Source organism: Nerophis lumbriciformis, linkage group LG01 (assembly GCF_033978685.3).
Source record: "Nerophis lumbriciformis linkage group LG01, RoL_Nlum_v2.1, whole genome shotgun sequence".
Classification (NCBI taxonomy): domain Eukaryota; kingdom Metazoa; phylum Chordata; class Actinopteri; order Syngnathiformes; family Syngnathidae; genus Nerophis; species Nerophis lumbriciformis.
This window is the reverse complement of record NC_084548.2, coordinates 70,295,459-70,322,734: the sequence shown is the minus strand read 5'-3', so window position 1 is coordinate 70,322,734 and position 27,276 is coordinate 70,295,459. Positions and strand designations below refer to the sequence as shown.

The 27,276-nt window shown below is 42.4% G+C and overlaps 1 protein-coding gene across 8 annotated transcripts in view; it reads right to left on the bottom strand.

The window, feature by feature from the left end:
- bcas1 (brain enriched myelin associated protein 1) overlaps positions 1-22,214 on the bottom strand; it is a 46,620-nt gene extending 24,406 nt beyond the window's left edge. For 4 of the 8 annotated variants that reach the window (XM_061925321.2, XM_061925322.2, XM_061925327.2 and 1 more), the window contains exons 1-5: positions 22,062-22,212; positions 21,917-21,998; positions 16,852-17,153; positions 5,466-5,603; positions 4,797-4,886 (exon numbers count right to left, since the gene is read on the bottom strand). In XM_061925321.2, the coding sequence (XP_061781305.1) occupies positions 4,797-4,886; positions 5,466-5,603; positions 16,852-17,153; positions 21,917-21,998; positions 22,062-22,100 (651 nt within the window). In that variant the 5' untranslated portion in view covers positions 22,101-22,212. Of the gene's footprint in view, positions 1-4,796; positions 4,887-5,465; positions 5,604-13,339; positions 15,714-16,851; positions 17,154-21,916; positions 21,999-22,061 lie in introns of those variants that run through there. The other 4 variants (XM_061925325.2, XM_061925326.2, XM_061925324.2 and 1 more) reach the window with 3 other exon arrangements.
- Between the last annotated feature and the right edge of the window lie 5,062 nt (positions 22,215-27,276).

The following is a 27,276-nucleotide window of genomic DNA, read 5'->3' as shown; positions in this document are numbered from 1 at the left end:
GGATAAAACAACTCTATCTCTGACTTCCCTATCGTGTATTTGATATAGTACAGCCCTAATTCTACTCTACTCTACATTTAATTTTCCAATCGAACTCTCATGAAGAAATCAATAAAGTACTATCTATCCATCTACAGTTGTCCTTTGTCGTCTTTACGATTGGATAGCTCTAGCTCTGGCTGTCCTATCTAGTCTTTGGGATAAAACAACTCTATCTCTGACTACCCTATCTTGTATTTGATAAAGTACCGTCCTAATTCTACTCTACAGCTGTCCTCTGTAGTCTTTAAGATTGGACAGCTCTAGCTCTGGCTGTCCTACCTAGTCTTTGGGATAAAATAACTCTATCTCTGACTTCCCTATCTTGTATTTGATATAGTACAGTCCTAATTTTACTCTACAGCTGTACTCTGTAGTCTTTAAGATTGAACATCACTAGCTCTGGCTGTCCTATCTAGTCTTTGGGATACAACAACTCTATCTCTGACTTCCCTATCTTGTATTTGATATAGTACAGTCCTAATTTTACTCTACAGCTGTCCTCTGTAGTCTTTAAGATTGGACATCACTAGCTCTGGCTGTCCTATCTAGGCTTTGGGATAAAACAACTCTATCTCTGACTTCCCTATCTTGTATTTGATATAGTACAGTCCTAATTTTACTCTCCAGCTGTCCTCTGTAGTCTTTAAGATTGGACATCACTAGCCCTGGCTGTCCTATCTAGTCTTTGGGATAAAACAACTCTATCTCTGACTTCCCTATCTTGTATTTAATATAGTACAGCCCTAATTCTACTCTACAGCTGTCCTCTGTAGTCTTTAACATTGGACATCACTAGCACTGGCTGTCCTATCTAGTCTTTGGGATAAAACAACTCCATCTCTGACTTCCCTATATTGTATTTGATATAGTACAGCCCTAATTCTACTCTACTCTACTTTTTATTTTACAGAGGGAACTCTCCTGAAGAAATCAATAAAGTACTATCTATCTATCTACAGCTTTTTGTAGTCTTTACGATTGGATAGCTCTAGCTCTGGCTGTCCTACCTAGTCTTTGGGATAAAGCAACTCTATCTCTGACTTCCCTATCTTGTATTTGATATACTACAGCCCTAATTCTACTCTACAGCTCTTCTCTGCAGTCTTTAGGATTAGACAACTCTATCCCTGGCTGTCCTATCTAGTCTTTAGGATAAAACAACTATATTTCTGTCTTCTCTATCTTTTATTTGATATAGTACAGCCCTAATACTACTCTGCAGCTGTCCTCTGTAGTCTGTAAGATTGGACATCACTAGCTCTGGCTGTCCTATCTAGTCTTTGGGATAAAACAACCCTATCTCTGACTTCCCTATATTGTATTTGATATAGTACAGCCCTAATACTACTCTACAGCTGTCCTCTGTAGTCTTTAAGATTGGCTAGCGCTAGCTCTGGCTGTCCTATCTAGTCTTTGGGATAAAACAACTCTATCTCTGACTTCCCTTTCTTGTATTTGATATAGTACAGCCCTAATGCTACTCTACTCTACTTTTCATTTTCCAATCAAACTCTCCTGAAGAAATCAATAAAGTACTATCTATCTATCTACAGTTGTCCTTTGTCGTCTTTACAATTAGATAGCTCTAGCTCTGGCTGTCCTATCTAGTCTTTGGGATAAAACAACTCTATCTCTGACTACCCTATCTTGTATTTGATAAAGTACCGTCCTAATTCTACCCTACAGCTGTCCTCTGTAGTCTTTAAGATTGGACAGCTCTAGCTCTGGCTGTCCTATCTAGTCTGTGGGATAAAACAACTCTATCTCTGACTTCCCTATCTTGTATTTGATATAGTTCAGCCATAATTCTACTTTGGGATAAAACAACTCTATCTCTGACTTCCCTATATTGTATTTGATATAGTACAGCCCTAATTCTACTCTACAGCTGTCCTCTGTAGTCTTTAAGATTGGCTAGCGCTAGCTCTGGCTGTCCTATCTAGTCTCTGGGATAAAACAACTCTATCTCTGACTTCCCTATCTTGTATTTAATATAGTACAGTCCCAATTCTACTCTACAGCTGTCCTCTGTAGTCTTTAAGATTGGACAGCTCTAGCTCTGGCTGTCCTACCTAGTCTTTGGGATAAAACAACTCTATCTCTAACTTCCCTATCTTGTATTTGATATAGTACAGCCCTAATTTTACTCTACAGCTGTCCTCTGTAGTCTTTAAAATTGGATAGCGCTAGCCCTGGCTGTCCTATCTAGTCTGTGGGATAAAACAACTCTATCTCTGACTTCCCTATCTTGTATTTGATATAGTACAGCCCTAATTCTACTTTGGGACAAAACAACTCTATCTCTGACTTCCCTATCTTGTATTTGATATAATACAGCCCTAAATCTACTCTACAGCTGTCCTCTGTAGTCTTTAATATTGGACCACTCTAGCTCTGGCTGTCCTACCTAGTCTTTGGGATAAAACAACTGTATCTCTGTCTTCCCTACCTTGTATTTGATATAGTACAGCCCTAATTCTACTCTACAGCTGTCCTCTGTAGTCTTTAAGATTGGACAGCTCTAGCTCTGGCTGTCCTACCTTTACATTACGAAAACATGCACTGTTACACCCTAAATAAACAGTGTGTAGTATATACAAAACCCAAAACCAGTGAAGTTAGCACGTTGTGTAATTCGTAAATAAAAACAGAATACAATGATTTGCAAACCCTTTTCAACTTATATTCAATTGAATAGACTGCAAAGAGAAGACATTTGATGTTCAAACTGAGAAACAAATAATCATTAACTTAGACACGACGTCCACAGTTTCCAAAAACAATTTGAAATGTGGACTCGTCAGACCACAGAACACCTTTCCACTTTGCATCAGTCCATCTTAGATGAGCTCGGGCTCAGCGAAGCCGGCGGCGTTTCTGGGTGTTGTTGATAAATGGCTTTCGCTTTGCATAGTAGAGTTTTAACTTGCGCTTACAGATGTAGCGACCAACTGTATTTACTGACAGTGGTTTTCTGAAGTGTTCCTGAGCCCATGTGGTGATATCCTTTACACACTGATGTCGCTTTTTGATGCAGTACCGCCTGAGGGATCGAAGGTCTGTAATATCATCGCTTACGTGCAGTGATTTCTCCAGATTCTCTGAACCTTTTGATGATATTACGAACCGTAGATGGTGGAAATCCCTAAATTCCTTGCAATAGCTCGTTGAGAAATGTTGTTCTTAAACTGTTCAACAATTTGCTCACGCATTTGTTGACAAAGTGGTGACCCTCGCCCCGTCCTTGTTTGTGAATGACTGAGCATTTCATGGATGCTGCTTTTTATACCCAATCATGGCACCCACCTGTTCCCAATTGGCCCGTTCACCTGTGGGATGTTCCAAATAAATAAATAAATACTAATAAAGTTGAGGAATGCTCATCAAACACTTATTTGGAACATCCCACAGGTGTACAGGCAAATTGGGAACAGGTGGGTGCCATGATTGGGTATAAAAGTAGATTCCATGAAATGCTCAGTCATTCACAAACAAGGATGGGGCGAGGGTCACCACTTTGTCAACAAAGGCGTGAAGAAATTGTGGAACAGTTTAAGAACAACATTTCTCAACGAGCAAGGAAATTAGGGATTTCACCATCTACGCTCCGTGATATCATCAAAAGGTTCAGATAATCTGGAGAAATCACTGCACGTAAGCCATGATATTACGGACCTTGAATCCCTCAGGCCGTACTGCATTAAAAAGCGACATCAGTGTGTAAAGGATATCACCACATGGGCTCAGGAACACTTCAGAAAACCACCGTCAGTAACTACAGTTGGGGGCTACATATGTAAGTGCAAGTTAAACATTAATCATTTAAAGCAAAAGCCATTTATCAACAACACCCAGAAACGCCGCCGGCTTTGCTGGGCCCGAGCTCATCTAAGATGGACTGATGCAAAGTGGAAAAGTGTTCTGGGGTCTGACGAGTCCACATTTCAAAATTGTTTTTGGAAACTATGGATGTCGTGTCCTCCGGAACAAAGAAGAAAAGAACCATCCGGATTGTTCTAGGCGCAAAGTGTAAAAGCCAGCATCTGTGATGGAATGGGGGTGTATTAGAGCCCAAGGGTAACTTACACATCTGTGAAGGCACCGTTAATGCTGAAAGGTACATACAGGTTTTGGAGCAACATATGTCTTTTTCATGGACGCCCCTGCTTATTTCAGCAAGACAATGCCAAGCCACGTGTTACATCAACGTGGTTTCATAGTAAAAGAGTGCAGGTACTAGACTGGCCTGCCTGTAGTCCAGACCTGTCTCCCATTGAAAATGTGTGGCGCATTATGAAGCCTAAAATAGCACAACGGAGACCCCCGGACTGTTGAACAACTTAAGCTGTACATCAAGCAAGAATGGAAAGAATTCCACCTGGGAAGCTTCAAAAATGTGTCTCCTCAGTTCCCAAACGTTTACTGAGTGTTGTTAAAAGGAAAGGCCATGTAACACAGTGGTGAAGGTGACCTTTCCCAACTACTTTGAAATTCTAAGTTAAATGTTATTTGCAAAAAAAAAATAAAGTTTATGAGTTTGAACATCAAATATGTTGTCTTTGTAGTGCATTCAATTGAATATGGGTTGAAAAGGATTTGCAACTCATTGTATTCCGTTTATATTTACATCTAACACAATTTCCCAACTCATATGGAAATGGGGTTTGTACTTAAAATGTCACCATAGGCCCAAAATGCTACCTGATTAGACCCGACTAAACCTTGCATTTGTACTTTCAATACGTCATGTTCACCTGTTCCTTTGGGACGCCATCACTTTCCTTTTTGGACGTTTTAGTGGGAGTCATCTGCCGGACAAGGGAAGGCACAGTCACCGTTAAATTCTGCCGCAAAGAAAACAAAAACACAAAAGCGGAATAACAACTTGCCAAAGCCTCACGTCATTAAACACCACAGTTATTCGAGATGCTGAATATGTGAAAGGCACTAAGAAAGCAGCAAAGCAAGCCTTTCACCAGCGCAGACACAGGCCTTTAGAATAAACCAACAGAGTGCCCACGGCCTGCGGAGCTCGTACAGTGCGTGCGCTGTCAGACTGGCAGCCATTGTGCGGCGGAGATGGCGTAGGCCTGCCCTCGCTCTATCTTCGCCAATCTCCACTTCCAGGCGCACAGGCCTCCCTTGTGACGGACCCCCAACAATGGGGCCGCCACATTCCCGCATGTTCCAAGGCTGGATCAGCGCGGCGCCGGGGCACTGTGACTCTTTAAAAAACGCCAGGCGGGATGAAGCCGAGGCACAATGACTGTGTTGTGCGTCAGGGCCATCGTTTGTTATGGATACCCAATATATTTACACAAAAAAAATGTGTTTTATCTAAGGGATACCCAACTTTTTGAAACAGTTCTAAAAAGGAAGCAAGAAAAACTGCTTACAAAACCACGTCTGTGGTGTCTACTTACTAAATTTTTGAAGAAGTTCATGACTGGACTCTCTTCTGGGTTAGTCTCCTCGATTGGCGCTGCTGGGATTGATTGATCCGTGGCCACTTCTGGAGCCTGCGGTTCCGTCAGCGTCTCTGGCTTGAGGTTAACGGGGTCCTAAGCGGCATCACACGCAGAGAGTTAGCCTTCTGAGGGTTACGCAGCGGCAGAGCGGGGAGTGCGACGTGGTGCTGGGCAGCGTCTTAATCACAGCATTGAGACGGCAGCACAATTCCAACCATGCCTCTGCCTACTACTACTGCGCGTTGTAAACAATAACCCTTTTATGAACGTGCACCTCCCCTCACTCATTGATATTCAACTATGTAGGACTGTGTCATGTCTCTGGATTTCTCAGAAAATCAGAATACCTTGTGGGCTTGCAGTGGTGAGGGTCTTTGAAGTAGCTAACGTACCTGTTTTTGTAAACATTAAAGTGAAGACTCACCTAACTCAAGCCCACTGTACCAAATTGGGATGGCTTAGAGTTGAGGAAAGAGTACAGAATACCTTGTGGGTCTTTGGAGTAGCTAACGTACCTGTTTTTGTAAACATTAAAGTCAGGACTCACCTAACTCAAGCCCACTGTACCAAATTGGGATGGCTTAGAGTTGAGGAAAGAGTACAGAATACCTTGTGGGGTCGCAGTGTTGAGGGTCTTTGAAGTAGCTAACGTACCGGTTTTAGTAAACATTAAAGTCAGGACTCACCTTACTCAAGACCATTTTACCAAATTGGGATGGCTTAGAGTTGAGGAAAGAGTACAGAATACCTTGTGGGGTCGCAGTGGTGAGGGACTTTGGAGTAGCTAACGTACCTGTTTTTGTACACATTAAAGTCAGGACTCACCTAATTCAAGCCCACTGTACCAAATTGGGATGGCTTAGAGTTGAGGAAAGAGTACAGAATACCTTGTGGGGTCGCAATGATGAGGGTCTTTGGAGTAGCTAATGTAACTGTTATTGTAAACATTAAAGTCAGGACTCACCTAACTCAAGCCCACTGTACCAAATTGGGATGTCTTAGAGTTGAGGAAAGAGTACAGAATACCTTGTGGGGTCGCAATGATGAGGGTCTTTGGAGTAGCTAACGTACCTGTTTTTGTAAACATTAAAGACCTCAGTAGAAGCATTTAAGTCCCATCTTAAAACTAATTTGTATACTCTAGCCTTTAAATAGCCCCCCTGTTAGACCAGTTGATCTGCCGTTTCTTTTCTTTTCTCCTCTGCTCCCCTTTTCCTTGAGGGGGGGGGGGGGGGGCACAGGTCCGGTGGCCATGGATGAAGTGCTGGCTGTCCAGAGTCGGGACCCGGGGTGGACCGCTCGCCTGTGCATCGGCTGGGAACATCTCTGCGCTGCTGACCCGTCTCCGCTCGGGATGGTGTCCTGCTGGCCCCACTATGGACTGGACTCTTACTATTATGTTGTATCCACTATGGACTGGACTCTCACAATATTATGTCAGACCCACTCGACATCCATTGCTTTCGGTCTCCCCTAGAGGGGGGGGGGTTACCCACATATGCGGTCCTCTCCAAGGTTTCTCATAGTCATTCACATCGACGTCCCACTGGGGTGAGTTTTTCCTTGCCCGTATGTGGGCTTTGTACCGAGGATGTCGTTGTGGCTTGTGCAGCCCTTTGAGACACTTGTGATTTAGGGCTATATAAATAAAGATTGATTGATTGATTGATTGAAAGTCAGGACTCACCTAACTCAAGCCCACTGTACCAAATTGGGATGGCTTAGAGTTGAGGAAAGAGTACAGAATACCTTGTGGGGTCGCAGTGGGGAGGGTCTTTGGAGTAGCTAACGTACCTGTTTTTGTAAACATTAAAGTCAGGACTCACCTAACTCAAGCCCACTGTACCAAATTGGGATGGCTTAGAGTTGAGGAAAGAGTACAGAATACCTTGTGGGGTCGCAGTGGGGAGGGTCTTTGGAGTAGCTAACGTACCTGTTTTAGTAAACATTAAAGTCAGGACTCACCTAACTCAAGCCCACTTTACCAAATTGGGATGGCTTAGAGTTGAGGAAAGAGTACAGAATACCTTGTGGGGTCGCAGTGGTGAGGGTCTTTGGAGTAGCTAACGTACCTGTTTTTGTACACATTAAAGTCAGGACTCACCTAACTCAAGCCCACTGTACCAAATTGGGATGGCTTAGAGTTGAGGAAAGAGTACAGAATACCTTGTGGGGTCGCAGTGGGGAGGGTCTTTGGAGTAGCTAACGTACCTGTTTTTGTAAACATTAAAGTCAGGACTCACCTAACTCAAGCCCACTGTACCAAATTGGGATGGCTTAGAGTTGAGGAAAGAGTACAGAATACCTTGTGGGGTCGCAGTGGGGAGGGTCTTTGGAGTAGCTAACGTACCTGTTTTAGTAAACATTAAAGTCAGGACTCACCTAACTCAAGCCCACTGTATCAAATTGGGATGGCTTAGAGTTGAGGAAAGAGTACAGAGTACCTTGTGGGGTCGCAGTGGTGAGGGTCTTTGGAGTAGCTAACGTACCTGTTTTTGTAAACATTAAAGTCAGGACTCACCTAACTCAAGCCCACTGTACCAAATTGGGATGGCTTAGAGTTGAGGAAAGAGTACAGAATACCTTGTGGGGTCGCAGTGGGGAGGGTCTTTGGAGTAGCTAACGTACCTGTTTTAGTAAACATTAAAGTCAGGACTCACCTAACTCAAGCCCACTGTACCAAATTGGGATGGCTTAGAGTTGAGGAAAGAGTACAGAGTACCTTGTGGGGTCGCAGTGGTGAGGGTCTTTGGAGTAGCTAACGTACCTGTTTTTGTAAACATTAAAGTCAGGACTCACCTAACTCAAGCCCACTGTACCAAATTGGGATGGCTTAGAGTTGAGGAAAGAGTACACCAAATCGCAATGTGCCTGGTGTTCAAAATACTCAGAGAAACTGTCCCAAGTACTTGTCGGAACTACCGGTATTTCACCAGAGTAAGTGATGCTCACAGGTACTACACGAGAGGTAGTTCGTCAGACATCCCCCCCTCCCAAATTCAAGACTCTCATGGGAAAAAACGCATTCTACTTTTTTACCTTAAAATTCGAACTTCCCTACTAAATTTGAAAACTGCCATAAAATCCTGGCTCAGCTCAACCTCTACCTGATCTGTACCACAATTGATCCCCAGCAACTCTTTGAAGCATCAAACAGGTTTATATGTGGTTATAGTGTATATATATTTATATGTGGTTTATATATATATATATATTTATATTTACATGTGGTTATAGTGTATATATATTTTCTCATTCCGTTTTGCACACTTTTGGAGTCAACATGTGCATAGTCATGTACATAGTGTCATGTACATAGTGTCACGACGGGGGGGGTCGCAGCTTACTGCGGGGTTCGTTCTCCTGGGATGCAGACGGACCACTCCGGACAAGGCGTGCGGGTAGGAACATGATTTAATCATCAAAAAATAACGCGTAGTACCAAAAACAGAAAACAAGCAAAAGGGATGCGTGCCGATCGCACGGGAAGCTAAGGAAAATACTTAGAGTGAATACATGAGCTAGGAAACACGAAGACCAAACGTAACAGGTTGCATATAGCAAACAATGAAGCCAGGCCGACTGACCGGCAAAGGCAGGATTAAATAGTCCCTCTGATTAGTGCTCGGGAAACAGGTGAGCGTCCCGAGCACCAATCAGAGACCGGTGGAAACAATAAGCACCCATGGTAACTAAAAATAAACAAGGGTTCACAAAAACAGGAACCAAGGGAGTCCAAAACTAACAGAATATAACACATGATCCGGGCCACGGATCATGACACATAGTGTATATACCCCCAACCCCCATTTTTTGTATACTGTTTTTCAAATCACCTGACATGTATATATGTACATAATTTATCAAAAAATGTTTACGTAATTTTTTATATACATGTTACAGGTATATATATTTTATTATTGAATTTATCAAATGTGATGAATATTTAATGGACCACATTGGAAACAACCTTTTTGTGCCATCCATTTGCCTTTTTAAAGCATTACATGGATTCAATTCTTTGTCAATAAACTTCTCAATCAATCAATCAATCAATCAAAGTCTTACGATGCTGAAGTAGTCCCACTTATTTTTGTCCAAGTTGCAGTCTTCTATGGACAACTCCAGTTTTAAATATAATTTAAAAGTTAACATACGTGTTCATTGACCTTATGGTCTTTTATGACCAAAAGTGCACATTTTTGTAAACATTTAAGACAGGGGTCGGCAACCCAAAACGTTGAAAGAGCCATATGGGACCAAAAATACAAAAAACTATCCGTCTGGAGCCGCAAACAATTAAAAGCCTTATAATGAAGGCAACACATGATGTAAGTACTTATATTAGCTTAACTGATTGTACTGTCTGTAAGTGTTTCTTAAATATCATCAACAATTAAGTCTTCCACAAACCTAATTAACGTGTTTTTGTAAATGTCGTAGACGATTTAGTCTTTTATGTACCGAACATACAAATATAACGCTACATGGGCTGTGTTTGTAACGATCACAATTCTAAGTCTTTGTTGAAACTGTAGTATTGTTTTTTGTAAACATCGCAGACAATTTAGTGTTTTTCCTACCTGTCATGTGTCTTTATTTCTAAACACTGAAGTAAATTTTGCACACATGTTTTTGTCCAGATGGCAGCTTCTTTAAACATCACAATTTTTTATTCTGTTTTTAGATGTTTTTTCAGAAACCGAAGACAGTCGTCCATGAAGTTAACGTAGATATTTTTGTAGACATTGAAGAGAGTTTGAAATGTTCTACAAACTATTGCAGACAATTCAATCTTTTATGTAACTACCATAGCTTTTGTTAACCCGAAAAAACATCCAGCGTTACATGCGCTTTTTTTTTGTAAATATTGCAATGTAAATTATTCATTTAACTTATACGTGTTTTGTAGACTTTGCAGGCAATTCAATCTTATAGCAACCTTTTTAGATGTTTTTTTTTTTAACATAGATCAAGGCGGGCTCACATTACACCAGTTTTAAAATCTCTACATTGGCTCCCTGTGTGTTACAGGATCAATTGTAAGGTTGTTCTTATGGTTTATAAATGTGTTTATGCTATTGGGCCTTCTTATCTTTCAGATTTGCTTTTACCCTATGCCCTCCTCCGGCACCCATCTCTTAATTATTCCAAAAGTCAGGACACAAAGTCACGGGATGGCATCTTTCCGCCATTTTCTTCAGTGTTTACAAAAACATGCACGCTAGTCGTATAGAGTAGACAATTGAAATATCGTATTTATTAATTAATAGGGCTGCGGAGAACGTTCATGTTTTTAATAACAGGCTTAAAACACACCTTTTTGATTTGGCTTTTAACTGATATTGTTTTAACTTGTATTTTATTGTTTATCTCTACTCATGGTTCTTACTATTTTACAAGTTGTATTATTTGTATTTTCAACTACCTCAGAGGTTGTTGACTATGCTTGTGGGGGCGCTTTAGTGTCAGCGTCCTGGTGGCCGTGGTCTGATAACCTTCTGGTGCAGATGTCTCCTGTGATAGTGTTTATGCACATGACTCCTCTGTACTCAGCCATGTAATCATTTGTCCATATAGTTGCATATGTGTGTATGTTGTGTGTGTGTGTGTGTGTGTGTGTATGTGTTTGGTATCTGTGTCCGTGCGTGCCTATGTAATAATGGATCATCGGGGGTATTGTTTTTAACTTTGTAAAGCACTTTGCGTTGCATTTTTTTTTTTATGTATGAAAAGCGCTTTAACAATAAAGTTTGATTGATTGATTGAAATACAATTTTGACACCAATTTTAATCTTCCGACCACAACAACATGTGTTAAAGTGAACATGACAAATTAATAAATACAATATTTCAAGGTAGTTGGTGCCTGTCGTAGCGGTAATCCTAGAATCCGTTGGTGGACACCGGCGGTGAGGGATGCCGTCAAGCTGAAGAAGGAGTCCTATCGGGTTCTTTTGGCTCATAGGACTCCTGAGGCAGCGGACAGGTACCGACAGGCCAAGCGGTGTGCGGCTTCAGCGGTTGCGGAGGCAAAAACTCGGACATGGGAGGAGTTCGGGGAAGCCATGGAAAAAGACTTCCGGACGGCTTCGAAGCGATTCTGGACCACCATCCGCCGCCTCAGGAAGGGGAAGCAGTGCACTATCAACACCGTGTATGATGAGGATGGTGTTCTGCTGACCTCGACTGCGGATGTTGTGGATCGGTGGAGAGAATACTTCGAAGACCTCCTCAATCCCACCAACACGTCTTCCTATGAGGAAGCAGTGCCTGGGGAATCTGTGGTGGACTCTTCTATTTCTGGGGCTGAGGTTGCTGAGGTAGTTAAAAAGCTCCTCGGTGGCAAGGCCCCGGGGGTAGATGAGATCCGCCCGGAGTTCCTTAAGGCTCTGGATGCTGTGGGGCTGTCTTGGTTGACAAGACTCTGCAGCATCGCGTGGACATCGGGGGCGGTACCTCTGGATTGGCAGACCGGGGTGGTGGTTCCTCTCTTTAAGAAGGGGAACCGGAGGGTGTGTTCTAACTATCGTGGGATCACACTCCTCAGCCTTCCCGGTAAGGTCTATTCAGGTGTACTGGAGAGGAGGCTACGCCGGATAGTCGAACCTCGGATTCAGGAGGAACAGTGTGGTTTTCGTCCTGGTCGTGGAACTGTGGACCAGCTCTATACTCTCGGCAGGGTCCTTGAGGGTGCATGGGAGTTTGCCCAACCAGTCTACATGTGCTTTGTGGACTTGGAGAAGGCATTCAACCGTGTCCCTCGGGAAGTCCTGTGGGGAGTGCTCAGAGAGCACTCCCCACAGGATATCGGACTGTCTGATTTTGGCGGTCCGCTCCCTGTATGATCAGTGTCAGAGCTTGGTCCGCATTGCCGGCAGTAAGTCGGACACGTTTCCAGTGAGGGTTGGACTCCGCCAAGGCTGCCCTTTGTCACCCATTCTGTTCATAACTTTTATGGACAGAATTACTAGGCGCAGTCAAGGCGTTGAGGGGATCCGGTTTGGTGGCTGCAGGACTAGGTCTCTGCTTTTTGCAGATGATGTGGTCCTGATGGCTTCATCTGGCCAGGATCTTCAGCTCTCGCTGGATCGGTTTGCAGCCGAGTGTGAAGCGACTGGGATGAGAAACAGCACCTCCAAGTTCGAGTCCATGGTTCTCGCCCGGAAAAGGGTGGAGTGCCATCTCCGGGTTGGGGAGGAGACCCTGCCCCAAGTGGAGGAGTTCAAGTACCTCGGAGTCTTGTTCACGAGTGAGGGAAGAGTGGATCGTGAGATCGACAGGCGGATTGGTGCGGCGTCTTCAGTAATGCGGACGCTGTATCAATCCGTTGTGGTGAAGAAGGAGCTGAGCCGGAAGGCAAAGCTCTCAATTTACCGGTCGATCTACGTTCCCATCCTCACCTATGGTCATGAGCTTTGGGTTATGACCGAAAGGACAAGATCACGGGTACAAGCGGCCGAAATGAGTTTCCTCCGCCGGGTGGCAGGGCTCTCCCTTAGAGATAGGGTGAGAAGCTCTGTCATCCGGGGGGAGCTCAAAGTAAAGCCGCTGCTCCTCCACATCAAGAGGAGCCAGATAAGGTGGTTCGGGCATCTGGTCAGGATGCCACCCAATCGCCTCCCTCGGGAGGTGTTTAGGGCACGTCCGACCGGTAGGAGGCCACGGGGAAGACCCAGGACACGTTGGGAAGACTATGTCTCCCGGCTGGCCTGGAAACGCCTCGGGATCCCCCGGGAGGAGCTGGACGAAGTGGCTGGGGAGAGGGAAGTCTGGGCTTCCCTGCTTAGGCTGCTGCCCCCGCGACCCGACCTCGGATAAGCGGAAGAAGATGGATGGATGGATGGATGGATGGATGGAATATTTCAATTGTCTATTCGACTAGCGAGCATGTTTTTGTAAACACTGAAGAAAAAGTCCTCCACAAATCTAACAAACTCTTGGAAACATCAGACGGTGAGAGTCTTTTTGTACATTCATACCCAAAAGTGGCACTTGATGCCATAATAAAAATTCAGGGAGGGAATCTTGCAAAAACTAATTTTATTACATCGTAAAACATCAGTACATGACAATGTGAATTTGTCGTAATGCATCAGTACATGACAAGCACGATTATTTGTAAAGCATCAGTACTTACCATGGTGAAAAGATGCTTCAATCCACATTGACATACTGTGTGAAAACTTTATATAGAGATGAACACCGTTGTCACAGAAAAACAATGTTCATCTTTTACTGCCGCCCTTCTAATGGAGACACTTGGATGACAACAGTAATCTTGCAACCCAGTGACGATATCTCAAAATTTTCAAGTTTGTAGGATGATTCTTCAACAACTGATGTACATGAAGATTGCAGCCCCACAAGTAAAGCTTCCATGTGCTCCTGATGGTCTTTACTTTGGTCTGAGGAACCTTCAGTAGGCCTCATCTCACTTGATTCAGCCTCTGTGGTTTTGTCTGTTGTGTTTTTTCCCAACACTCCCTCAATGACGACCCTGAGGCACTCTGAAGCAGCTAAACAATTATCACATTTGTTTGGTTCTTCTAGAACTGTATTTGTCTTGAGGACTGTGGATTGTGGAGCAAGAGGACTGCCCAAAAATTGAGCCTCCTCACTTTGGTTAATGTTCTCTTCCGCTGGATTGTCCTGGACAAAGCTTTCGGAACCCAGCTCCTTTTCTGTTGGTGGTTCTGCTTGCACTCCACAATTCTCTTTAGTCATGCTTTCACAAACTGCAAGATTCTCAGAGAGAGTTTCAACAATAGTCTCAATTGCATCCACGCCTTTATCATCACAAGGCCTCACCTTTTCCTCTTCGGGTTTTTCGGATGTTGCAGGGTTGTCTTCAGAAATCTGAGCCTTACATGATTCAGAGACTTCCCCTACTGTAGAATTTTCACCAGGAGATTCTGAAACTGACACTTGGATAGTGGTATTTGATTCATTCTGTGTACAATCCTTATAGTGGGTGTCATCTCCAACTGGAATGACAATCTCTTCCACAGGTGGCTCTAGGACTGTTACATTCCCATTGACTAGTCCGTAACATTCAGGTCCTTCCACAATACCTTCTGATATTTCTGTTGATTCACATTCTGCAGAGAATTCTTGGTTAGGTGCATCTTCATCCACACTTCCTAAGACTTCCTCCTGTTTACATTCCTCATGTTTTGCAGGGATGGTGGTCTCCTCGGCAGGGATTGCAGGGTATCTGTGAAGTGATTCAGAACATGGAACATCTACCAGAGCTTCAACAGGCGCTTTGAGGACTTCACATTCAGAAGACAATTCTTGAACAGCCCTGCTTTTTTTAGAGTGGATAACCTCCAGGTGACTATGAGTGCTGGGTTCTGGACATTCAGGGTTCTGAGGAAAGGCACCAATTTTTTCCACTTGTATCTCCTCTGTAGTTCTCTTTCCACCTACAGGACAGTCATCTGTGCTATTCATTTCAGACACTACTTCATCAAAATGATCCTCAGGAACTTCATCAATTGTGGACAGCTCTTCTTCATATGTATCGCATATTTCCAAAGGTTCTTCAAGCACGATATCGCTTTGAGCAATTATGATAGCCTCCTCATTGACTGTTGGCTCTGCTGGCTCCAGGATGCCATGTTCCTCCTCTTCTGAGATAGTCTCCATCACTGAGATGTCACATTCATTCCTGATGTCACGCATGACAACATCGTGCTCCATCTCAGTCAGCTGCATATCATCTGATGATTCTCCATCTTGAAAACCTTCCACTTTGACCTCCTCAGCCATGTCTGTGATGGATTTTGAAAGGATACATTTTGTTGTAACTTCTGGATCTGTTTTCTCAGGATTCTGGGCTTCAACATCATCCATCACCACCTGCTTCTTGGCTCTGAACTCATTAGAAATGTTCTCCACTGTGATTTTTTTGGTCAGGAGTCCTGGCGCCTTGTTGTCCAACAATTGCTCCTGAATGCCCTCTTCAACCGCCTCCTCTGCAATGATGATATCGTAGTCACTCGGTTCTTTGCTTGGGTCTGTCGCTACTACCAAGTTAGTAGTCAATGTTGGTTTCCCTTCATCTCCTGTTGGCGTCCAATCATCCGCTCCGTTTATTCCGTCCGTTTGAGTTGATGATTCTGCTTTGTGATGCGGACAGTCCGACTCCTCTATCGGCTCAAATATGGCATCAGCTTTTTCTCCGCTCAAATTGGATTCCTTTATCATGAAAACCAAGATTGACATTTAGATTCATGCTCGGGTGTTTGGTTCTGGGACAAACAAACATGTGAAGGAACATGCCACAATGGGATTTTATCGGGAGATTGTCAAAAAAAACAAAAAACATGTGTTACAGTCATAGCATGGAAAGCTCTGTTGGGGTCCTGGGTGAACTCTGACCTGACCCAAAGGCGGTAGGAAAAACAGAAGTGTGTGGCATTGGAGAATTAGTGTGTGTGTAGCAAGTGCCTGAAATTGCCGTGTATTCGACCAAACAAAAATAAAGGCTATGCAAAGTTTTATCAACTCTTTCATTAATCAAGTCCGTGAACTCCCTGAGTTAGTTACTGACTCACCAAGCAAGATAAGATACCACTAATCCCGGACGAGCACCTAGTGTTATATTTTTTTGCCGGGCAGTGTCTTCAGACCTGAACAGTAGTTTGGGAAGAACTCACAGCTTTTGTTGGATCGGTGAGTCGGTATCCAACTCAGCGAGTCCACGGACTTGATTCGTGGACGAGGCAACAAAACTTTGCCTATCAGGACGTGAACTTTATTTTGGTCGAAAACAGGATAGTTTCAGGCACTTGCAACTTTTAGAACAATTATTTTCCTTTGCCCTGCTACACACACTACTCCCCGAACCCCAACCACGTCCTCTCTTTTGCCTCCAGTCTTTGGGTAAGATCACCCAGAGCTCACCCAGGACTCCAACATAGCTGTGCTAGGCTATGCCTGTAAATTACATGTAAGAAAGACCCCAGACTAACTTCTAATTTTAAAATTACTTCTATGGACGTGCAAACCAACATTCCTTCAGTCACTAACCCTTTTGTGTTAGGCTCAAGTTTACCAGGTTCATTGTTGTACTTTAGCATTTAGCATGTCGTTGTTGATGAAAAGTCACTTCAGGTGAAATTAGGTCTCTGTGTTACTCGCTAAAAATTAAGACGATGGACTGATTCTTAGGTTTGATTGGTCGCATTTTCCCCTACTATGGAACTAGTCAGTGATTATTTCTTTATTCCTGGAAACCTGACCTTTCAACAAAGACTAACCCGATGTCTGAATCCTAACCATAACACAACGTTTATGAATGCTGCATTGTATAAAAGTTAAAAAAAATACTCACCAGCTGTGTATTGGCGTCAGGAAGACTTAGATCAGTCTCATCGTTCTTTGTTTTTTCTTCTTCATGAACAATATCGGCGTCGACCTTTGCTTCCAGGTCTGCTTTCTTTTTGAATAGTTTATCGAAAAGATGCACTTTTTTGTCCTGGGGTTGCTCATCCTCTTCCCTCGGTCGTTCAGGAGCAACTTCGACAGGTTCATCGGCCGATACGATCACCGCAAAGTCAGGTTCCTGCGGGGGTTCCACGGCAGGATCTATTGCCGCAGGTTTGCCGTTTGGTTGGGTTGGAGTCTCACTGTTAACTACAAAGAAGAACAGTCAGTAAAATGTCCGACAGTCACAGTTCACCCTTGGGGTTTTGATCTGAGACAATTTAATCTTCAATAATACATTTGTACATTGACAATGATTTCCTTTATTTTTATGGAATTTGGAGTCTTTGACAAACTAAAGTAGGTCTTTTTTGTAAACTGTAGACATACTTGCCAACCCTCCCAGATTTTTCGGGAGACTCCCGAAATTCAGCGCCTCTCCCGAAAACCTCCCGGGACAAATTTTCTCCCGAAAATCTCCCGAAATTCAGGCGGAGCTGAAAGCCACGCCCCCTCCAGCTCCATGCGGACCTGAGTGACGTCAGGTGCGCAACCCCACGTAAATCGTTGGCCAACCAAAAAGTAACCCCAGTACGCTATAGCCAACATTCACCAGGAGATGGCAACAGACAAACATAGATCACTCTATTACATTATTCCCCTTTTAGAAATGTATAGAAGTTACTCAAAATAAATAAACAACCCAACCAAAAAATGCAGCAGCTCAATTAAAAAACTGTACTTAAGCCACATTCTTTTTTTCTTTTTTTTAGTACTGAACTCTTAACCCTCATTTGTAAAAAAAAATAACATGCTTATTATACAAACAGTATTTGTACACCTTTAACACAGATTTTTATACTGTCTTCAGATATTCCGTTTTTTTGGTGGTACTCGAAACCTTTCTGGGTACCTGTGAAAGGGTGTTCAGCATGGTTAGAAAACTAGTGACAGAGAATAGAACAAGGATGGACGATTCAACCCTTAACTCAACAATGAGTAGATGAGTGTTAAGTGTGTGTATATGTGTAAATAAATGAACACTGAAATTCAAGAATTTCTTTTATATATATATATATATATATATATATATATATATATATCCATCCATCCATCCATCCATCCATCTTCTTCCGCTTATCCGAGGTCGGGTCGCGGGGGCAGCAGCCTAAGCAGGGAAGCCCAGACTTCCCTCTCCCCAGCCACTTCGTCCAGCTCCTCCCGGGGGATCCCGAGGCATTCCCAGGCCAGCCGGGAGACATAGTCTTCCCAACGTGTCCTGGGTCTTCCCCGTGGCCTCCTACCGGTCGGACGTGCCCTAAACACCTCCCGAGGGAGGCGATCGGGTGGCATCCTGACCAGATGCCCGAACCACCTCATCTGGCTCCTCTCGATGTGGAGGAGCAGCGGATTTACTTTGAGCTCCCCCCGGATGACAGAGCTTCTCACCCTATCTCTAAGGGAGAGCCCTGCCACCCGGCGGAGGAAACTCATTTCGGCCGCTTGTACCCGTGATCTTGTCCTTTCGGTCATAACCCAAAGCTCATGACCATAGGTGAGGATGGGAACGTAGATCGACCGGTAAATTGAGAGCTTTGCCTTCCGGCTCAGCTCCTTCTTCACCACAACGGATCGATACAGCGTCCGCATTACTGAAGACGCCGCACCGATCCGCCTGTCGATCTCACCATCCACTCTTCCCTCACTCGTGAACAAGACTCCGAGGTACTTGAACTCCTCCACTTGGGGCAAGATCTCCTCCCCAACCCGGAGATGGCACTCCACCCTTTTCCGGGAGAGAACCATGGACTCGGACTTGGAGGTGCTGATTCTCATCCCAGTCACTTCACACTCAGCTGCGAACCAATCCAGTGAGAGCTGAAGATCCTGGCCAGATGAAGCCATCAGGACCACATCATCTGCAAAAAGCAGAGACCTAATCCTGCAGCCACCAAACCAGACCCCCTCAACGCCTTGACTGCGCCTAGAAATTCTGTCCATAAAAGTTATGAACAGAATCGGTGACAAAGGGCAGCCTTGGCGGAGTCCAACCCTCACTGGAAACGTGTCCGACTTACTACCGGCAATGCGGACCAAGCTCTGGCACTGATCATACAGGGAGCGGACCGCCACAATCAGACAGTCCGATACCCCATACTCTCTGAGCACTCCCCACAGGACTTCCCGAGGGACACGGTCGAATGCCTTCTCCAAGTCCACAAAACACATGTAGACTGGTTGGGCAAACTCCCATTCACCCTCAAGGACCCTGCCGAGAGTATAGAGCTGGTCCACAGTTCCACGACCAGGACGAAAACCACACTGTCCCTCCTGAATCCGAGGTTCGACTATCCGGCGTAGCCTCCTCTCCTGTACACCTGAATAGACCTTACCGGGAAGGCTGAGGAGTGTGATCCCACGATAGTTAGAACACACCCTCCGGTTCCCCTTCTTAAAGAGAGGAACCACCACCCCGGTCTGCCAATCCAGTGGTACCGCCCCCGATGTCCACGCGATGCTGCAGAGTCTTGTCAACCAAGACAGCCCCACAGCATCCAGAGCCTTAAGGAACTCCGGGAGCGGATCTCATCTACCCCCGGGGCCTTGCCACCGAGGAGCTTTTTAACTACCTCAGCAACCTCAGCCCCAGAAATAGGAGAGCCCACCACAGACTCCCCAGACACTGCTTCCTCATAGGAAGACGTGTTGGTGACTACATTTACACACAAATAGACGCATGGTAATTCCAGGCCTTTGCAGGCCACGTAAAATGAAGTGGCGGGCCATATATGGCCCCCGGGCCTTGAGTTTGACACTAGCGTGCTAATATAATATTTTTTTTAACAGTATTAAGAGTCATGATGGAATCCTCCAGAACGCAATTAGAATATGTTCCTGTCAATGGTTGTCAATCCGATCAAATGTAAGTTTATAGAGGTGTCCCACAAGGTTCTGTTTTCGGGACACTTCTTTTCTCCATTTTTATCAATGATTTCAATCAAATATGCTCATTCTGTCACATTAATCCCCATGTTGACAAACCTGTTATTTACCATTCCAATTCGGATATGTCAAATATGGAGTATATGTGATGATTGTGTTTTGTTTTAGTTTGAGACTCTCTTGGTTCTGTTTCAGCACCCTTGGGTTTGTGTTTCTTGGTTGCCATAGGTGCTGATTATTTTTCACCTGCCTCTGATTAGTGTTCGGGATATTTATTGGGATAAGGTAAACATCTGTTCAGTATTTTAACATAAAAGTGTTTGATTGTGAGGCATTAAAAGCCACAAAATGCAACGGGTCCATCAGACCCACAAACGCTAGCTAAGTAACAACAACATGAACATTACACAATTAATCCTGACTTAAAAATATTTTTTTTTTAAATCAGCACAATTTGTTTTTTTTTCATTTTTGTTTTGTAGGTTAAAGTGTTTTAAATATTGTGCTCTTGAGTTACAGTTCATGATACATTTGAAATTATTATTACTAGGGATGTCCGATAATATCGGACTGCCGATATTATCGGCCGATAAATGCTTTAAAATGTAATATCGGAAATTATCGGTATCGGTTTCATAATTATCCGTATCGGTTTCAAAAAGTAAAATGTATGACTTTTTAAAACGCCGCTGTGTACACGGACGTAGGGAGAAGTACAGAGCGCCAATAAATCTTAAAGGCACTTCCTTTGCGTGCCGGCCCAGTCACGTAACATCTACGGCTTTTCACACTCACAAGTGTATGCAGGTAACACTGAGGGTGGCCGTATAAACAACTTTAACACTGTTGCAAATATGCGCCACGCTGTGAACCCACACCAAACAAGAATGACAAACACATTTCGGGAGAACATCCGCACCGTAACACAACATAACACAACAGAACAAATACCCAGAACCCATTTGCAGCACTAACTCTTCCGGGACGCTACAATATACACCCCTACCCTGCCTCCCACCTCAACCTCCTCATGCTCTCTCAGGGAGAGCATGTCCCAAATTCCAAGCTGCTGTTTTGAGGCATGTTAAAAAAAATAATGCACTTTGTGACTTCAATAATAAATATGGCAGTGCCATGTTGGCACTTTTTTCCATAATTTCAGTTGATTTATTTTGGAAAACCTTTAATGCATCCAACAAAATTAGGCATAATAATGTGTTAATTCCACGACTGTATATATCGGTATCGGTAATTAAGAGTTGAACAATATCGGAATATCGGATATCGGTAAAAAAAGGACATTTCTACTTATTACGGATTAAATTTATTTAATTGTATTTTTCAGTATCAAATGGTTCGAGTTTGAATAGGGATTTTATTTGATAATTGCCCAGTACTTTAAAACAAAGGACAGTACTTTTCCCTCCAAAGATACTCCAAGAAGTAAACACGGGCATGGTCATGTGATGAGTTTGATGGCCTGTGTGTCAACATCCCCCGCTAGCTGCACCGTGACAGATTAAACAGTACCTTTTGGGAGACTACGCCTATGTCGTGTTTGCAGAGTCTTAGCGAGTCCGAAGGGAGCAGTCCACCACGGACGTGGGAAGATGACTTTTACATGACGGGTCATCTCTTTTTATCTTTATCGACAAAACGTAGACAATACTTCGCTTACTTTTACACTTGTATTGCTATGACAACGCAAAGGTCTTCTGTATGACATGTTTTGAAGGACCCATCAAAGGCTTGTGTGCATGTTTTTTTGGAAATCAATCAATCAATCAATCAAAGTTGACTTATATAGCCCTAAATCACGAGCGTCTCAAAGGGCTGCACAAGGCACCACAAGGCTCAGATCCCACATCAGGGCAAGGAAAAAACTCAACCCAATAGGATGACAATGAGAAACCTTCTTTTTACACTTGTAAAAAAATAAATACTGCGCACTTTGACTCCGGAACAGACTTTTCAAATCGACATTTCGGATAGAATGACGTTCTTTCTTCTACTGCATTAAAAAAACTCACCATTAATGTCCACTCCACTGGACGTGGTGTTCACCGCCAGGCCGTGGACTCCTCCGTTTTCACTACGAGGATGAGTTTGCTCCTTCCGAAAGTGGAAACAATTCAGAGAAATACTTAAAAAGTCACTGAAAATACAATGTGTTACCTTGCTCGGCTCCTTCTTCTTAGAGTGTTCGTTCCCCATACTGGACACCTAAAGACGTTCTGGAAAGTACGTAGAGATCCTCCTCAAGGTGTGTCCTCACCCTGACAAAAGAGGGTGCGCTCGATGCTCCTGTGCTGAAGACGAGTGCCGTGAAGCAAGTTATATGTGCGCTCGCAGGTGGGTGGGACTGTTTCTACGTGATCAATAGGATTTCCTCCCAGGTGAAAAAGCACTTGATTAGCTCAAGATAATCTCTTTGTGTGTGTAGTGAGTGAGGGCCCCTTCCTCTTCATCATCACGGAGCCACTGACGAGGCCAATATGGTGTGTACTGAGGATGTTTACGTGATAGCACAAAGCAAAAAAAACAAAAACATCTTCACTGTGGCTTCAGTCTGATACTTTTGTATTGTGACTACTGTCCAGTACTAGATCGTGTTTGTGAGGGTGTTAGCCGAGTCACGTAATAAACGACATCACCGACTGATGTGAAAGTTTGGGGCGAGGCCAATGAAGCGCTAATCCAGGGATGTCAAACTCGTTTTCATTGGGGGGGCCACGTCTCAAATTATGGCTGCCCTCCGAGGGCCACTTGTAACAGTGAACAATATATACATTTTAAATTGCTTCATTACACAATCATTTATTGTTCATTTTTCATTTCATTTTTTTTTTCCATTTATTTATTTATATCAGGCAATGACATAAAGAAGTACAAGTTGACAAAACATAATAATATAAATTAATATAGTGCATGATTGTCCAGTTTTGCCTGAAAGGGAGTGGGAAGAAGATAACTTATTTAATCCCATCCCCAGTTCTCCATTCAGTGATTATTCACATGAGTTTCACTCTTACTTTGTTCAAAGATTATAATACAGATGTTGTATCATAGTGGCATTACCACAGGTAACAATAATTATTACACTGTAACAATCATTTGTATCAACAATGTAGGAATAATGAACATACCAACAATGGTAATAGACAACATAACAACAATGGTAATAGACAACATAGAAACAATGGTAATAGACAACATAGCAATAATGGTAATAGACAACATAGCAATAATGGTAATAGACAACATAGAAACAATGGTAATAGACAACATAGCAATAATGGTAATAGACAACATAGCAATAATGGTAATAGACAACATAACAACAATGGTAATAGACAACATGGAAACAATGGTAATAGACAACATAGCAATAATGGTAATAGACAACATAACAACGATGGTAATAGACAACATAGAAACAATGGTAATAGACAACATAGCAATAATGGTAATAGACAACATAGCAATAATGGTAATAGACAACATAGAAACAATGGTAATAGACAACATAGCAATAATGGTAATAGACAACATAACAACAATGGTAATAGACAACATGGAAACAATGGTAATAGACAACATAGCAATAATGGTAATAGACAACATAACAACGATGGTAATAGACAACATAGAAACAATGGTAATAGACAACATAGCAATAATGGTAATAGACAACATAGCAATAATGGTAATAGACAACATAGAAACAATGGTAATAGACAACATAGCAATAATGGTAATAGACAACATAGCAATAATGGTAATAGACAACATAGCAATAATGGTAATAGACAACATAGCAATAATGGTAAGAGACAACATAGCAATAATGGTAATAGACAACATAGCAATAAGGTAATAGACAACATAGCAATAATGGTAATAGACAACATAGCAATCATGGTAATAGACAACATAGAAACAATGGTAATAGACAACATAGCAATAATGGTAATAGACAACATAGCAATAATGGTAATAGACAACATAGCAATAATGGTAATAGACAACATAGCAATCATGGTAATATACAACATAGCAACAATGGTAATAGACAACATAGCAATAATGGTAATAGACAACATAGCAATAATGGTAATAGACAACATAGCAATAATGGTAATAGACAACATACCAACAATGGTAATAGACAACATAGCAATAATGGTAATAGACAACATAGCAATAATGGTAATAGACAACATAGCAATAATGGTAATAGACAACATAGAAACAATGGTAATAGACAACACAGCAATAATGGTAAGAGACAACATAGCAATAATGGTAATAGACAACATAGCAATAAGGTAATAGACAACATAGCAATAATGGTAATAGACAACATAGCAACAATGGTAATAGACAACATAGCAATAATGGTAATAGACAACATAGCAATAACGGTAATATACAACATAGCAACAATGGTAATAGACAACATAGCAATAATGGTAATAGACAACATAGCAATAATGGTAATAGACAACATAGCAATAATGGTAATAGACAACATACCAACAATGGTAATATACAACATAGCAACAATGGTAATAGACAACATAGCAACAATGATAATTGACAACATAGCAATAATGGTAATAGACAACATAGCAATAATGGTAAGGAAACATCGAGCACATGTTAACACTATTATACCGCCGCCTCTTTGAGCTGTAATTTGACCCCTTTAACATGCTTCAAAACTCACAAAATTGGACACACACATCAGGACTGCCGAAAATTGCGATCTAATCAGAAAAACAAACCCCAAAACTCAAAATTGCGCTCTAGCGCCCCCTAGGAAAAATACAGACAAAACTGCTTGTAACTTCTGGTAGGAATGTCATAGAGACATGAAACAAAAACCTCTGTGTAGGTCTGACTTAAACCTAGATTTAATACACTGACATTTTTCAGGAAAAATCAACAGGAAGTTGGCAATTCCCCCTTCAAAACAAAAGTTTTGTAAAAACAGTCACTTTTGCCTCTTTGAGCTGTAATTTGACCCCCTTAAAATGCTTCAAAACTCACCAAACTGGACACACACATCAAGACTGGCAAAAGTTGCGATCTAATAAAAACCCCAACCCCAAAACTCAAAATTGCGCTGGAGCGCCCCCTAGGAAGAAAACACAGACACAACTGCTCCTAGGAAGAAAACTCACACAAAACTGCCTGTAACTTCCTGTAGGAACGTCTTAAAGACATAAAACAAAAACCTCTATGTAGGTCTTATTTAGACCTACATTTCATGTATTGACAACCCCCAGCAAAAATCAACAGGAAGTTTGCAATTCCCCCTTCAAAACAAAGGTTTGTAAAAACCAATCACCTTTTTTCAAACATTATCTCCTCTGAGCGCGTTTGTCGTGTCGGCTTCAAACTAGCACAGGAGAGAGATTGAACCCTTCTGACTAAAAGTTGACCAAAGAGTTTTAATTACTGCTCCGGTTTGGATTTTATGTGCCGTCAAAGTCGGTCCCGTCCATCGCTGCTTGCAGCTTTAATTATTCCTGTTCTTTTTAATCAAAAGTTCACTTGTTTTTATTCCCACTCTCCCTCACAATATATATATATATATAAAAAAAAAATATATATATATATATATATATAAAAAAAAAAAAAAAATATATATATATATATATATATATATATATATATATATATATATATATATATATATATATATATATATATATATATATACATTTTTTATTTTTTTTTAAACATTATCTTGTTGTCTTACACTATTCTCCATGAAACAGGAATTAGCGGATTAGGAAACCGTCGCACAAGCTAAAACGTGACTCGTCATCAATAATGATTCCCGTTCTTTTTAATCAAAAGTGACACGAGGCTTCAAATATCTGCTTTGACATCAGCGCGTCTTGAATAAAACAGAAAAAAATGGCGTTTGCAGCTTTTTGCTATCTGCCTTTTTTGATCAGGACTAATCAAAAGAGACAGAGAGCCGAGTGTAACGACATCATGCGTCCCACTTAGGAAGCCTCTCTGCATCAATACATCAATGCAATCGACTCCTTTCCTTCTTTATTCGTCTCCACTCTGCCGCTTTGGTGTGGAGACAAAAGCTCCTTAACGTTTGTTTTGTTCTTTTTTTCAAGCAAACACTGCAGAAGAAACATTTTTTTTACCCAAATGAGCTGAAAATGAGCAGCATTAATGGCGAGTCTTTGGAATGCTTGAGCACAATGTTGCGATTGTGGCCCTGTGGCGTGCACACGAATGTGGGCGATGTATTCCCCTCTGCTTGCATCGTAGACCACCGCATATCACAACATATTCCTTTTGCTGGCACGTTGTGTAAATGACAAATAAAAAGAGAATACAATGATTTGCAAATCCTTTTCAACCTACATTCAATTGAATAGACTGCAAAGACAACATATTTAACATTCAAACTGGTAAACTTTGTTATTATTTTGCACATATTAGCTCATTTGGAATTTGATGCTTGCGACATGTTTCAAAAAAGCTGGCACAAGTGGCAAAAAAGACTGAGAAAGTTGAGGAATGCTCATCAAACACTTATTTGGAACATCCCACAGGTGAAAAGGCTAATTGGGAACAGGTGGGTGCCATGATTGGTTAAAAAAAGCAAACAAGGATGGGGCGAAGGTCTCCACTTTGTGAACAAATGCGTGAGCAAATTGTTGAACAGTTTAAGAACAACATTTCTCAACATGGTATTGCAAGGAATTTAGGGATTTCACCATCTACTGTCCGTAATATCATTAAAAGGTTTCAGAAAATCTGGAGAAATCACTGCATTGCACTGCACTGCCCGTGACCTTCCATCCCTCAGGCGGTACTGCATCAAAAACCGACATCAGTGTGTAAAGGATATCACCACATGGGCTCAGCAATACTTTAAAAAACCACTGTCAGTAACTACAGTTGGTCGCTACATCTATAAGTGCAAGTTAAAACTCTACTATGCAAAGCCAAAGCCATTTATCAACAACACCCAGAAACACCGCCTGAGCTCATCTAAGATGGACTGATGCAAAGTGTAAACGTGTTCTGTGGTCTGACGAGTCCACATTTCAAATTGTTTTTAGAAACTGTGGACGTCGTGTCCTCTGGACCAAAGAGGAAAAGAACCATCCGGATCGTCATAGGCGCAAAGTTGAAAAGCCAGCATCTGTGATGGTATGGGGGTGTATTAGTGCCCAAGACATGGGAAACTTACACATCTGTGAAGGCATTATTAATGCTGAAAGGTACATGCAGGTTTTGGAGCAACATATGTTGCCATCCAAGCAACGTTACCATGGACGCCCCTGCTTATTTCAGCAAGACAATGCCAAGCCACGTGTTACATCAACGTGGCTTCATAGTAAAAGAG